Source organism: Dendrobates tinctorius, unplaced genomic scaffold, assembly GCF_039654945.1.
Source record: "Dendrobates tinctorius isolate UK_male_01 unplaced genomic scaffold, ASM3965494v1 ptg000057l, whole genome shotgun sequence".
NCBI lineage: Eukaryota > Metazoa > Chordata > Amphibia > Anura > Dendrobatidae > Dendrobates > Dendrobates tinctorius.
This window is the reverse complement of record NW_027361725.1, coordinates 27,825,634-27,841,474: the sequence shown is the minus strand read 5'-3', so window position 1 is coordinate 27,841,474 and position 15,841 is coordinate 27,825,634. Positions and strand designations below refer to the sequence as shown.

The window sequence follows — 15,841 nt, the reverse complement described above, 5'->3', positions numbered from 1 at the left end:
CTCCAAGACAGGGATCTGCCCGCGGAGGTCTTGGAAGTTGCAAATCAGATATCAGGAGCGAGTGAGTATCTCATCAGCGCCTCACTGGACGCGGCCGAGTGTTCGGCTGTGGCAGCAGCAAATGCGATCGCCATTAGGCGAGCATTATGGCTGAGGTTGTGGAAAGCGGATTCTATCTCTAAAAAATCCTTAACCTCATTGCCTTTCCAGGGCAATCGGTTGTTCGGTGAGAAGCTTGATAAGCTTATCTCAGAAGCCACAGGGGGGAGAAGTAGTTTCCTCCCGCAGCAGAGGAGTTGCCCGGCATTCAGGCAAACGCAGAGGCGTTTTCGGCCTTTTCGTAGCCCCTTGGGGGGGGGACTTCGGCCAGGGCATCCTCCTCCGCAAACAATGGCCAGAGTAGGGAAAGGCAAACCTCTTACAGAGCCAATCCGCTGGGTAGAGGCCGAGGCCGTTTGCCCAGGGCGAGGGGGGCCAGATCCCAAAAGCCTCCGGCAAAATGACTCGAGGCGCTTCGTACCTACGGACGACAGAGTGGGCGGACGCCTACTAGGGTTCAGCCACGTTTGGGTCGCAGTGGCACGCAACGCTTGGGTGGCGGAATTGATATCGTCCGGGTACAAGATAGAGTTTGTCGTACTCCCGCCACAGCGATTCTTCCGTTCCCGACTTTCCGGGACAGAATCGCAGGCGGAAGGGTTGTTACAGGCCATAATGACGCTTCAGCGCAAAGGGCCGCAAGTGCCGCAAGGCGAAGAGACGCAGGGTTTTTACTCCAACCTGTTTTCGGTCCCCAAAAAAGACGGGACTGTGAGGCCTGTACTGGATTTAAAGATCCTGAACAGATTCATCAGGGTCAGGCGGTTCCGGATGGAGTCCCTCCGCTCGGTCATTGCAGCCATGGATCCGGGGGAATTCCTGGCCTCGATCGATGTGCAGGATGCATATCTACACATTCCGATATTTCCTCCACACCAGAGGTTCCTGCGTTTTGCAATCGGAGGGCGACATTTTCAATTTGTGGCTCTGCCCTTCGGTTTGGCCACTGCCCCCAGAGTCTTTACGAAGATAATGGCGGTGGTTATGGCCATCCTGCATGCACGGGGCATAATGGTACTACCGTACCTGGACGACCTTTTGGTAAAGGGTCCGTCGTTTCTAGCGTGCCAGAGGAATGTCAGTATCACTCTGGATACCCTGGCCCGTCTAGGCTGGTTGATCAATCGAAACAAGTTGTCCTTGGTTCCAGTCCAGAGAATCGTATTCCTGGGCATGGTTTTCGGCACCTCCCGGGGGCTGGTGATCCTCCCTCAGGACAAGGTGCGAAGGATCAAGCAGGGGGTACGGAACCTTCTACAGCCAGGCACCAGATCCATCAGGTACGGCATGAGTGTGTTGGGCAGAATGGTGGCGGCGATGGAGGCAATCCCTTTTGCCCAGTTCCATCTCCGTCCCCTTCAGCATGCGCTCTTGTCAGCATGGGACCGGGGGCTGCTGTCTCTCAATCATCAGTGCAAGTTGCTTCCGCCGGTCCGGCGATCACTCCGATGGTGGACTCGCGACTCGTCTCTGGTCCATGGGAAACCTTTTCCCCCGGAACAGTGGTTGGTGGTGTCGACCGATGCAAGCCTGCATGGTTGGGGAGCAGTTTTCCAGAGTCACACAGCCCAGGGGCGGTGGTCCATTCGGGAGGTAAATCTCCCGATCAACATTCTGGAGATACGGGCAATACGATTGGCCCTGCAACACTTTCAGCGGTTGCTGAGACACCGGCCGGTACGCAGTACGCATTCAGTCGGACAATGCTACAGCAGTAGCATATGTCAACCATCAAGGGGGCACGCGCAGCCAGGCAGCCATGCGCGAGGTTGGGCTGGTACTGCGTTGGGCAGAGAAGAACCACGTGGTAATTTCAGCGGTGCACATTCCGGGAGTCGAAAACTGGGAGGCAGATTTTCTCAGCCGACAGGGGGTCACGGCAGGGGAATGGTCCCTGCATCCCGAGGTCTTTCAACAGATCTGCCAACGGTGGGGGACACCAGACGTGGACCTTATGGCATCCAGAGAGAACTCCAAAGTACAAAGGTTTGTCGCTCGATCCCTCGACCCGCAGGCAATCGCAGCAGACGCTCTGGTGCTTCCGTGGAGCCAGTTTCGTCTCCCGTACTTGTTTCCCCCGCTGCCTCTGCTTCCAAGAGTCATCAGAAAAATAAGGAGAGAGAAGGTTCCAGCAATTCTGGTGGCCCCAGACTGGCCCTGGCGGGCCTGGTATGCAGATCTGGTTCAACTAGTGGTGGACGTACCTTGGCGTCTCCCAGATCGGCCGGTCTTACTGTCCCAGGGTCCGATCTGCCATCCGAACTTAGGGGCCCTGTGTTTGACGGTGTGGCCATTGAATCTTGGCTGTTAACACAGGCAGGATTCAGGCGCGATGTGGCGGCCATGATGGCGAGTGCCCAGAAGCCTTCCTCGGCGAAAGTATATCACCGGACTTGGGAAGTTTTTTTCCGTTGGTGTAGGGATCGCGGAGTGGCTCCTCTGGTTTTTTCGATCCCCAACGTACTGGCTTTTCTGCAGGCAGGGCTGGACGCAGGATTGGCTCCGAGTTCGCTCAGAACGCAAATCTCGGCCCTGTCGGTGCTTTTCCAACGAAAGGTCGCTTCCGTCTGGCAGGTTAGGACGTTTATGCAGGGGGTCGCACATTTAGTACCCCCCTATAAGGCGCCGACGGAATCATGGGACCTGAACTTGGTGCTCAGAGCCCTTCAGGAGGCTCCTTTCGAACCATTGCAAGAAGTCTCCTTAGCTTACCTGTCCAGAAAGGTCGTTTTTCTGGTTGCTATAACGTCTATTAGGCGGGTTTCGGAATTGGCGGCCTTATCTTGTAAACCGCCGTTCCTAACCTTTTATAAAGATAAGGTAGTTTTAAGGCCAGCTCCTCCCTTCTTGCCGAAGGTTGTGTCTGCGTTCCATATCAACGAAGACATTGTCTTACCCTCGTTTTGCCCGGCACCGGTGCACAGGGTAGAAAAGGCATTGCACACCCTGGATCTGGTAAGAGCTCTTAGGAGGTATGTGACAAGGACAGCACCTTTCCGCCAGACAGACTCTCTATTCGTGATCCCAGAAGGGCGGCGGAAGGGGCTCGCTGCGTCCAAAGCGACTTTGGCCAGATGGGTTCGCCTGACGATCCAAGAATCTTATGAAATCAGTGGCACGCCGGTTCCGGCAGGGATCAAGGCACACTCAGCTCGAGCAGTGGGTGCCTCATGGGCACTACGACACCAAGCTTCAGTGGAACAGGTGTGCAAAGCAGCTACCTGGTCCAGCTTGCATACGTTTGTCAAACATTATAACGTACATACCCAGGCATCCTCGGATGCAAGCCTGGGAAGAAAGATTCTCCAGGCAGCAGTTGCGCACCTCTAATCAGGGGCGCAAATTAGCTTGGATTGGGTGAGCTAAGATCCCGCCCAGAGGACTGCTTTAGAACGTCCCACAGTCTCTGTGTCCCCCAATGAGACGAAGGAGAAACATGGATTTTTGTGAGTACTCACCGTAAAATCCTTTTCTCCGAGACGCTCATTGGGGGACACAGCACCCACCCTATTAGCCAGTTGGCATTTACTTATTTTTGAGTTATACAAATCCTTGTGTAGGGTTTAGGGTGGCCCCTTTTTCAGACATATAATTTCTTGCCTGAGTTTAAGGCGCGTTCTCCTACTGCTTATGCACTAAACTGAGTTACGCCCGGTCTGGGGGTGAGGGTGTATGCGGCGGAGGAGGAGCTAACTCTTTTTTTGTATACTTAGTGTCAGCCTCCAGACGGCAGAAGCACACACCCACAGTCTCTGTGTCCCCCAATGAGCGTCTTGGAGAAAAGGATTTTACGGTGAGTACTCACAAAAATCCATGTTTATAGTTCACTTCTCTTGTTCTTCAAGCCATCATCCACAGGTCAAGGGGAAGGAGTGATGAGGTTGACCTGCATTGTTAAGATTATTTATGGTTTATGCTTCAATGTTTGCAAGTCAAAAAACTGCATGGCCTGGTATAATGTGTAATCAACATATCAGCAAACATCATTGTTCAGTGACTGCATCCCTGTTTTGCAAAGATAACAGTACAATAAACTGTAGGAGCTCATATAAGTGGTAAATAGCAACTATTCATCAATTTACAAATATCAATTCAACCTACAAGAAGAGTCGACATAAAGATAACAGTCTGACTCGTAGATTACTGAAAATAGAAGTCTGGATAATTAAGATTAAATGCTGTGTCATCACACTGATCACAGATTCTTCATTGGATTAAGGTCTGGGCTTTGACTAGGCCACTCTAAAATATTTACATGCTTGCCCGTAAACCACTTGAGTGTTGCTTTAGCAGTATGCTTTGGGTCATTGTCTTGTTGGAAGTCGAACCTCAATCCCAGTTTCGAATCACTGATAGACTGAAACAGATTTTGCTCAAGAATATCCCTGTATTTTGCACCATCTATGTTCCCCCTTGATGCTGAACATTTTCTCTGTCCTTCTGTCAAAGAACATCAACACAGCTTGATGTTGCCACCACTATGATTCACTGTGGGGACGGTGTTCTTGGGGTAATTAGATATGTTCATTTGCCATTAGACATAGCATTTACCTTGGTGGCCAAAAAGTACAATTTTGGTCTCATCTGACCACAGCACCTTCCTCCATATATTTGGGGAGTCTCCTACATGTCTTTTTGCAAACTCAAAACGAGTCTTACAATTTTTGTGTGCAAGCAAAGGCTTTTTTTCTGCCCATTCTTCCATAAAGGCCACCTCTATGGAATGTACGGGTTATTGTGGTCGTATGGACGCATACTCCATTCTCTGGGAACTCTGCAGCTCGCGCAGTGCTGCCTCTCTAATTAATGCCCTCCTTGCCGTGCTGAGAGTTTTGGTGGGGGCCCCTCTCTTGGCAGGTTTGTTGTGGTACCATATTCTTTACATTTTTTGATAATAGATTTGATGGTGCTCCGGGGAATCATCAGAGATTGGGATATTTTTTTTTATAACCCAACACTGACTTGTACTTCTAAACAACTTTGTTCCCTGACTTGTTTGGAGATCTCCTTGGTCTTCATGGTGTTTAGTTAGGGGTGCCTCTTGTTAATGGTGTTACAGCCTCTGTGGCCTTTCAGAAAAGGTGTGTAGATACTTAGATTACACAAAGGTGGACTTCCTGTCACTAAGCATGTGAATTATGAAGGTAATTGCTTGCACCAGAAATGTTTAAGGCTTCATAGCAAAAGGAGTGAATACGAATACACATGACCATTTTTATTTACCGTTTTTGATCGCATAAATTTAATTTATGCCTACGCCTACATTTTTCTCACTTCACTTCACCAACTTAGACTATTTAGTGCTGATGCATCACACACAAATCGGATTTCAAAGATATTTAGACACAAGTTATAATGTAACAAAATGGGTAAAAAGCCCAGAGGGTCAATACTTTTGCAAGCCACTAAAAAAAGGGGAGAAGCCAGCGCTGCATGTGGTCAGAACGCAATGCATAAAGTGCATATGTACATATTAATTTCTAGCTGTATTTCAAAATAAGACAATTAGCAAAAAATTGATCAATCTTTTGAGCCACCCCGCCGCGTCAAGGCATTCTCATATGGGGCAGTCCTACTCTACGTTTTTTATATTCGCTGTGCCATTGCAGCCTCCTAAATGTATTAAAAGCAATACCATATTGAATGCAAACTGTACGTCAAGCGTTTCTGAATCACTCCCATGGATCCACTGTATTTGCATATTTCTAGGAGCAATAACAGGAATTCTGAGTTTTGCGAAAAGTTACCTTAGTTTTAATTGTTGTTTTAAGTTGCATAGCAAAATATACCCAAACACTAGTGTAACCTAGCAAGGACAGTCCAACATTTCTTAGGCCTTGTTCACACTACGTTTCAGCACTGTAGTCAAGGGTTCTTCCTGATTCCCTCTAAAAACGGGATTCAAAGTAACCCCCCGACAGCCCCATAGACTGCAATGACAATAAAGTTCAGAAGAACATCTTTTTCTAAAAGTGTCTGTGTTAGCAGATCGGCACAGAAACACAGCAGACCATGTTTTTGTGCTGATCTGAAGAGAAGGACACTTTCAGAAAGAAAACCCAGGGTTCATTTGAACTCCGTTTGTGTAATTTCATTCTATGGCTCTGTCGGGGGTGCATGTGAATCCCTTTTATATTGGTATTCAGGGTGTTAGTGGTTAGTTGCGTCTAATATATATTTTGGTGCAGTCAGTTGGTCATATTAATCGGACTACGATCAGAGTGCAGTGCATGGACTGACCGGCGGTTCTCCCAACCCGAACACAACAGCTTCATACATTTCTATGTAGCTGTCACGCTTCGGTCAGGACAGCCGCCGGCCGGTCCATGCACTGTGTTCCAATCTTGGTCCAATTTATACAACCATCTGATTGCGCCCTTAGAATCATCTTACATGTTCGACCAAAGTCATTAGTTATGCCAAACTGCCAGTGCAAAACACTAATATACTCAGACATATTATTAAAGTGAATCTGACAGCATTGTAATCTGAAAGCAGCATAAGGTAGTGACAGAGACCCTGATTAATGTATCACTTAGTACAGCAGTTATGATGGAATCACAGTTTTCTCTGCTTCAGATCTAGCAGTTCTCTAAATGCTGACCTGTGTATAACCCCACCCACACCACGGATTGGCAGCTTCCTTTATTTAACCCCGCCCACCTCCCTGATTGGCAGATTTCTGTATACATTATATAGTAACAGAGAGTTGCTAACAAGTGATGGGAATGTGGTTGTACTAGGAAGCATGAGGCAGCTTGCCCTGCAGTGATAATCTCCTGCTGATAAAACACTGATTGTATTGAAAGAGCAAAATACAACCCAGTAAGTAACACATCACTGGAATTGGGGTCTCTCCCTCTACATAATGATGGACTCAGATTACAAACAAAGGCCTGCTGACGAATTCCCTTTAATTTGCTGAAGCATGATGTGTCAATCTGACATCATGTATGCGCTGTAACCTTTCAGCTATTGTTATTTTTTATTGAATAGTGCACATTTCCTAACACTGGTGCCAGAATAATGATGTTCATCGGAGGACCAGCCACTCAAGGACCTGGAATGGTAGTTGGTGAGGAACTTAAGACTCCCATTCGTTCTTGGCATGACATTGAAAAAGATAATGCAAAGTATGTAAAGAAAGCTACTAAGGTGAGAATTATTTTTTCTTCTTCTTCGAGACATGTAGAATGATTACATGTGTATAGTACATAGATGGTGTAGCAATTTCAAATCAATTTTGCCTTGTTCACACTGCGTGTCTACAGTGTATTTTGGGGTTCTGCCTGAGGTCTTGTAAAAAATAGGGTTCAGACCAACCCAGACAGGGAAATTGACTGTAATATCGCAAACGGAGTTCAAATGAATTATGCTTATGTCTTTTGAAATTGTCTGTGATTTCAGAAACATAGCAGACCCCGTTTTTGTGCCGATCTGAAAAGAGAGACTTTTTCAAAAAGAAACATTCATTTTAACTGCGTTCCTGTCATTCGATTTTATGACCTCATCAGGGGTTCATTTTCAGAGGGATTCAGGAGAAACTCCCGAATGCACTGCAGAAACACAATGTGAACAGGGTCTGACTGCAAAGGTAAATCCAAAAATAATAATAAAGTTATATACAGAAACTTTGCTGCCATTCATCTATCTTTGTTGTGAGGAGTAAAATAGATATCTATAGTCTATCTTTCTTTGGCAGCATTTTGACGGACTGGCAACCCGGGCTGCTGCTTCTGGTCATGTGATTGACATCTATGCCTGTGCGCTAGATCAGACTGGAGTCTTGGAAATGAAATGCTGTCCGAACTTTACTGGGTAATAAAATGCGCCATACAATACATAAAGCCAAGCTATATATTTAACACTTGCACTATTTTTTTTATATCATATGCTTCAATCTTCCTGAATTATGTTTTCAAACCTGTTCTGTTAGATTGGCTCACTCAGCTGTACACGGAGGCAGACACAGGAACACTGTCTCTTTAAGACCTTCACTGGTTTAGTATATATACGGCATAAACCATGGTGAAGAAAAAATAAATATGGCCCTTTGGGCAGAAACTGGAAACCAAAACAAAGTGGTAACACAAAGCACAGTCCTTGTTGTAGTGCCTGCTCAGAGTTCGCAAAACACACAGTTCAGGTTAGCACAAATACAAACACTTCTCTGGAGTTAAGGCCCCTTTACATTTAGCGATGCACCAGCGATCCCGACCACGATACGACCCGGTCTGGATTGCTGGTGCATCGCTAAATGGTCGCTAGTGAGCTGCCACACAGGCAGATGTCACAGCAATGCAGCAGCGATACAGCGGTCGTTACTTACCTTTCAGACGCGGCGATCCTGACGTCCTCCGCCCGCGTCCACGCGTCGCTCGTCGGCGCCAGCAGGAAGCCCAGCAGGAAGCGCCCGACGAGAAATGGAGCTGCGCGATCAGCGACAGACAGAGGGGGAGCCGGTCGGAGGTAAGTATCACACATAGCGATATCGCTAGCCATATCGCTGCTGCGTCATCAAATCGGTGATGCTTTAGCGATATTGCTAGCGATATCGCTATGTGTAAAACCCCCTTTAGCCTCTCCAGACACACTGAACACTGAATGCCTCAGGAGGCTGAATATTTCAACCACAGACCACCCCCTGGGAAGGAGATAAGGTGGACAACCTCCCACCGTCTCTATGGTAAAAATGGCCAATTTAACCCTCTCAACACTTAGTCTGCTGGAGCAAACTTCTGGGTTTCAAATCACTGAAGCTAATAGCCTCAGTGAAACATATATCCCCTCCAGTACTTTGCCAATGAGTTTGTCACACTGTATACGGATTGTAGTGTATGTATTGGTCATGAGTCTGTTTGTTTAGGTCAGGGGACCTGCGGCCAGTGCAGAAATCAGATGTCTAAATGAGGCTTAAATGGGTATTCCAATCTCCAAGATCCTATCCCAATATTTAGTAGGTGTAATAATAATAATATTAGCAAATACCTTCAATTACAAATATAGTATAGCATTTTTGATTCACTATGTCTCTTTCCTCATGTGCAGGCATTGCAGGACCTTAGTTATCCATGACAACTAGCTAACTGTAACTATATCAGTCGTAACCATGGATACCTAAGATACTGCAATGCCTGCACATGAGGAAGGAGACATAGCGAATCAGAAAAACTATACTACATTTCTAATTGGAGGTATTTACTTTTTTTCAGAGGATATGAGTGATAACACTAAAACTTTTTCTTCACTCATGGTTAGTGGTTGTGTGAAGCCATTTACTGTCAAACTACTGTGTTTTCTCTTTTTAAATCATAATGACAACCCAAAACATCCAAATGACCCTGATCAAAAGTTCACATACCCCATTTCTTAATACCGTGTATTGCCCCCTCTAACATCAATAACAGCTTGAAGTCTTTTGTGGTAGTTGTAGATTACGTTCTTTATTTTCTCAGATGGTATAGCTGCCCACTCTTCTTGGCAAAAAGCCTCCAGTTCCTGTAAATTCCTGTGCTGTCTAGCATGAACTGCATGCTTGAGATCTACCCAGAGTGGCTCAATGATAGTGAGGTCAGGAGACTAAGATGGCCACTCCAGAACCTTCACTTTGTTCTGCTGTAGCCAATGACAGGTCGACTTGGCCTTGTGTTTTTGAAGTGTTGTCATGTTGGAGCATCCAAGTACGTACCATGTGCAGCTTCCATGCTGATTATTGCAATTTTGCCTCCAATACTTGCTGATAACGTGTTGCATTCATTTTTCATACAACTTGTACCAAGTTTGCTGTGCCTTTGTAGCTCACACCTCCCCAAAACATCATCGATCCACCACCGTGCTTTACAGTACGAATGGTGTTCCTTTCATGATAGGCCTTGTTGATCTCTCTCCAAATGTAACGTTTATGGTTGTGGACAAAAAATTAAATTTTGGTCTCATCACTCCAAGTTACCTTGTTTCAGAAGTTTCGAGGCTTGTCTCTGTGCTGTTTTGCATATTGTAGGTGAGATACTTTGTGGCATTTGGGAAGTAATGGCTTCTCCTGGCGACTTGACCATGCAGCCCATTTTTCTTCAAGTCCTTCCTTATGGTGCATGTTGAAACAGCCACACCTCTAGTATTCAGAGAGTCCAGTATTTCAGCTGATGTTATTTGTGGGTTTTTCTTTGCATCCAGAACAATTTTCCTAGCAGTTGTGGACAAAATTTTTGTTGGCCTACATGACCCTGGTTTTGTTTTTACAGAGCCCCTAATTTTCCTTTTGTTAATCATAGTTTGAACGCTGCTGACTGGTATTATTAATTCCTTGGATATCTTTTTGTATCACTTTCCTATTTTATACAGTTCAACTACCTTTTCCCATAGATCCATTGACAGTTCTTTTGCTTTCCCCCTGACTCACAATCCAGAAACATCAGTGCTTGGATGAAAGATGCAACATTCTGTCTGGATCCCAGAAACTCACTCAGCTTTATGCACACACACTAATTACAAGTACACAGGTCACAGGTGAGGATGTTACCTTTAGTAGCCATTCAAACTCATTTGTGTCAACTTCTGTGTAGGTTATCAGGTTAAAATCACCAGGGTATGTGAACTTTTGATCAGGGTCATTTGGATGTTTTGGGTTGTCATTATGGTTTAAAAAGAGAAAACACAGTAGTTTGACAATAAATGGCTTTACCCAACCACTAACCATGAGTGGAGAAAAAGTTTTGGTGTTATCATTCATATTCTCTGAAAAAAGGCCAAGAAAGCAAAACTTCTGCCTGGGTATGTAAACTTTTGAGCACCTTTGGTCGGTTCAGGCCTAGAGATTTGTTCATAGAGTTTGAAATACAGATTTTAAATTCAGTTTTTTTCATTTACCGGTATATAGAATAGAACTTTCAATAAAACTATTGGGTTTTATTAGTATAAGTCAGCCCATGTGTACACATGAGGAATACTATTTTTTGAGGCCATTATATGATGTGTATAATTTGGAAAGATGAGGGAATCAACTTATAGGACTCTTGTTCAGCAGCCACATCAGTATTATGTGGTTGCCAGACGGTAGCACTGTGAACCGCCTCTTCTATTTTGTAGGCCTAATATGACAAAATTGCTGCGGCATAAGGCATTTTTATGTAAAAACCACTTGCTGCTCATATGTTCAGTCTCCTGAGTTTCTTTTAACCGTTATAGGTTTCCAAAGACACCAAGTGGTTAAAAGAAGTGATCTGCCCATTTTTCTGGTGTTTAAAAAAACAACAAAGCTGATGGCAAAGATGTCGCAAAAAACACTCAGATAATGAGTCGTTATGGCTACAATCTGACCATAATTAAGGCCCTTTTAGGTCTAGTCACGAAGAGGTCAACCATACCTCCAAATCAAGTTGTCAGAAAACTATTTAAGAATCATATTACTTAGGGCTCATTGTGATTGTGAAGATATGTCAGATATTGATCTGCGTGTCAGATTAAAATTGCGAGTGTAAGTCTTTACGGTCCGATTATTTTATGGGCCCAGTCAGGTGCCAACCATGCGCTGTGTAATTTTCACGGACTGACTGCTAGATAGGAGACGATGGAGAAACCTTTTTTTTTTGTCTCTCATCTACGAAAAACTGATAAAACTCGGACCAAACTTGGACGAAATTCTGATGAAAATTTGATGTAACTCCTCACTTAAATGCTGTATTAAGCAATTGACAGTTGTATCTAAACTATCAACAGCCCTTTCGATTGGTCCGTGCAATTGCATATATGACACATACAGCACATTATTCTTCTCTTCCCGTTGGGAACATTAAAGGGAATCTGTCACCTATTTTTTCGACTATCAGCTGCCGGCACTGCCATCAGGGGCTTATCTACAGCATTCTGTAATGCTGTAGATAAGCCCCCAATGTATCCTGAAAGATAAGAAAAACACGTTATATTATACTCACCCAGGGGCGGCCCGGGTCCGGTTTTGGTCCGACGGGTGTCGCAGTCTGGTCCGGTGCCTCCCATCTTCTAACGATGACGTCCTCTTCTTTGCTTCTCTTCGCGGCTCCTGCGCAGGCGCACTGCTCTGCCCTATTGAGGGCAGAGCAGAGTATTGCAGTGCACAGGCGCCGGGAAAGGTCAGAGAGTTCTAGCGCCTGCGCACTGCAGGACTCTGCTCTGCCCTCAATAGGGCAGAGCAGTGCGCCTGCGCAGGAGCTGCGATGGGAAGCAAAGAAGAGGACGTCATCGTTAGAAGATGGGAGGCGCCGGACCAGACCGCGACACCCATCGGACCAAAACCGGACCTGGACCGCCCCTGGGTTAGTATAATATAACTCGTTTTTCTTCTCATTCAGGTTACAACAAGGGCTTATCTACAGCATTACAGAATGCTGTAGATAAGCTCCTGATGGCGGTGCCGGCAGCTGATAGTCGAAAAAATAGGTGACAGATTCCCTTTAAGGACACCTGTACGTTTGGCTTGTCTAGCACACCACTTCTCCCCTATTCTGTATACGGTACTTTATTAAACTTTTTTTTCTTTTATATATACAGTGGATACATGGTAATGGGAGACTCTTTTAACACATCTCTCTTCAAGCAAACGTTTCAAAGGGTTTTTGCTAAGGATGCACAGGGCAACTTCAAGATGTCATTTGGTGGTATTTTGGAAATTAAGGTAAAATTTGAATGAAATATGTTAAAATATGTTGCTTTATGACCCCATGAATCATCCACATTAACCTATTCCCTCATCAGCTAGCTTTAGCATTATATTTTTTCAAATCTCACGTGTCACATTATAATGTAATAACTTTAGAATACCTGTACATATTCTAGTGATTCTTGGATTCTTTTTTTTTCATGACACATTGCATTTTATGTTAGCAGTAAATTTAGGTCAATATGTCTGGCATTTAATGTATTTATGAAAATGCGTTAAATTTGCTGAAAAATTAGCAATTTTTATGCCCTTACCAAGTACAAAACTCGGCTATATGCATCTGTTCCTGACCAGGCACATTTTTATTTTATTTTTTTTTCTTTCATACATGAGGTTTAACCCTTTTCTGGCCTCCGCCGCATACGACGCAGCAGGAAGTAAGTTCCCATAAGCCGCCGGACATGTATGGCGCTGCAAGAATTGGTCACTGCGCTTAATCGCACGGTGATCGAGTAGAGATCACTGTTATCCCCAACTGCAGATTATATCAAATCATCATCCAGGCGGGCATCCCACCCACACACACATCTGCAATTGCTATGATTGGCACAAACATCATTTTTAAATCAAATGTTTTTTTATTGAAAATTTTCACATTTAAGGACATTTACCGACAGGAGGAAAACAGACCCCCCACGTCCCAACCACTCCCCCCAACACATTATAACAAGTCATGTTTTTGGCTTATAAATGCTGATGTAAAATAGTCTCCAAATGCTCGATATGTGAACATGGCCTAATTCTTTGAGTTTTCTTGCTCCAGATTAGTTCCCTGAACAGGCAGTTGATTTTAAAAAAGTATCTATGGGCTATCCAGTTAGGGGGAATTGTGTAAAAAGTATAGCAGTTGAATCATTCATATAATTTTAAGTAAATTAATGCAACCCCCCGTTGACAATGGTAATTTAGTCGGGGCTCCAATTTTATTTTTCAATTTTGTAAAAACTGAGGTGAGATGTAATCTCTCATAACCATTTATTTTTGTTATGTTAATACCCAAATATTAAAACCCAGAGAACTGATGGCACCAAACATCTTTAGTAAAATGGGGATGGTGGTCGTAGTGCCATCCTTGTTTATTAACCGTTTTGGCTCCAATTTATCAGTAAGTACTGAATGACCAATCTGGGCCAAAAGGGTTTCTGTAATATAACGATCATCGCTCTGCGCACCATATTTCACTCAGAAATGGCATGGACAATGATTATGTAGATCCTTTGTGTGCACCCGCAAAAAATAAATGGTGCCCAGTAGCTGACATCTTCCTGCGATCCAGAATTTCAGATCTTCTGTTCCCATGCTATTTGCTCTGTGTGACTCATCTGTGAACACAGCAGTAGCATAAGCCAAAAATCCCTTTCCCTGTTCTCGCCCTCCCAGTCTTGTCCCCCAATTACATTCAGCGCTGAGCATCCATCCTCAATTTTTGGCGCACTTTATTTTTCCCTAATTATTTTCAAAGGGAAGCTAAAATTCCAATAATACCTGCCCAGTAAGAGGGCCAGGTACAGAATCAAAATGTACAAGCTTTGCAAGAATTCCTCAGGCCACACCCACAGACTTAGGGTTTACGAAGGGAGGGATACCCTGATTCCACCCCCTGAATGCTCACTGTCCTAAGAGCAAGTGGGAAAATTGTGTGAGATTTGATGCACCCACTGCTGGACCACAGTTATCACCTCTACATAGGTAACGTCTACCCCAGCATCCCACTATTTAACTCTCTCTGCCAGAATTACTGATGCATACGGCACCATGCGAAAAAATCAGAGGCCCCCCTAAACCGTTAATTGGGCAACTGATGAGAAAGGACGAAAGCAGAGCCCTATGCAGCGACAACATGCTGGTGGTCAAGTACAAGGACAAGAGGAATGTCCTTATCTTGACCGTACCCGTCATTATCTGAGGTATTACTCCAAACAGGGAATGCGAAAGGACACAATTTATTATTGTGAAGCCTGCCCTAAAAACCTGAACTTTGCATACATAGCACGCCTATACCATTCTAGAAAAATCTGCATGTCAAGATGTTTTTTTTCCTTTCTAAACTCTGCAGTGTGCCTGAATACTAGATGCCAATCACATATTATGGTATTGGTGTAGTCAGGAGAATTTGAGTAACAAATTGTATGGTCCTTCGTTTCCTACTACCCTTAGCTAAAATGATAAAATGAAAAATTTGAGCTAAAATAGCATTTTTGTGAAAAAAATTGAATATTTCATTTTCACATCCCAATGTTATAAACTTAAGTGAAGTACATTTGTGGCCAAAAGGTCATTACACCCCTATTTGAATTCCTAGAGGGATATAGACTCCAAACTGGGGTCATGTGTGAGAAGGTTTCTGTTTTGTCACCTCAGTGGCTCTTCAAATGCGTCATGGCATCCGCATTCTAGTTCAGCCAAAATTGCGCTACAAAAGTCAAATAGCCCTCTTTTCCTTCCGAGCTCTGCCATGCACCCAAAGAGTAGTTTTCCACCACATGTGAACTATCGGCGTACTCAGGAAAAATTGCTTTAGAATTTGTGGGGTAATTTATTTTTTACATTCCAGGGAACCCCTTTAAAATGTTGTTATTTGTAGTATGTAGTACATGTATTACTATGTTCTTGGGGCTCTTTTTAGAAGTATCTATGAGGTTTTCCTTATGTGTACTTTTTTCCATGTTTTCTTTAAAGACTTCAAGAGAAATCAAGATTTCAGGTGCAATTGGACCTTGTATGTCTCTGAATGCCAAGGGATCTTGTGTTTCTGAGAACGTAAGTTTTTAGACACGTGTTCCTGTATGAAGCAACACAATAGGCATTTCAAAATGAAAAAAATAACTCCTTTCAATAACATCTTACATTACTTCTGGAAAGATGTCTCTTGCTTTGAAGTACTCTGTATATTTATTCATAATAAAGCCATATCAAAGTTGGAAGGGATCTGCAGAGGGAAATATACCTTAAAAAATGGAAAATAAGAAGACAGGTCCTATCTGAGCACAGAAAACAGTTATAATTAGTGGCTGTCACGGGTTTACCGTGGTAGAGAGGAACCAGAAG

The 15,841-nt window shown here is 44.3% G+C and overlaps 1 protein-coding gene across 2 annotated transcripts in view; it reads left to right on the top strand.

The window, feature by feature from the left end:
- Positions 1-15,841, top strand: part of LOC141092004 (protein transport protein Sec23A) — a 229,991-nt gene that overhangs the window by 80,489 nt on the left and 133,661 nt on the right. For both annotated transcript variants that reach the window (XM_073577859.1, XM_073577858.1), the window contains exons 8-11: positions 7,096-7,254; positions 7,802-7,917; positions 12,625-12,748; positions 15,473-15,553. In XM_073577859.1, coding sequence (XP_073433960.1) covers positions 7,096-7,254; positions 7,802-7,917; positions 12,625-12,748; positions 15,473-15,553 — 480 coding nt within the window. The remainder of the gene's footprint in view (positions 1-7,095; positions 7,255-7,801; positions 7,918-12,624; positions 12,749-15,472; positions 15,554-15,841) is intronic.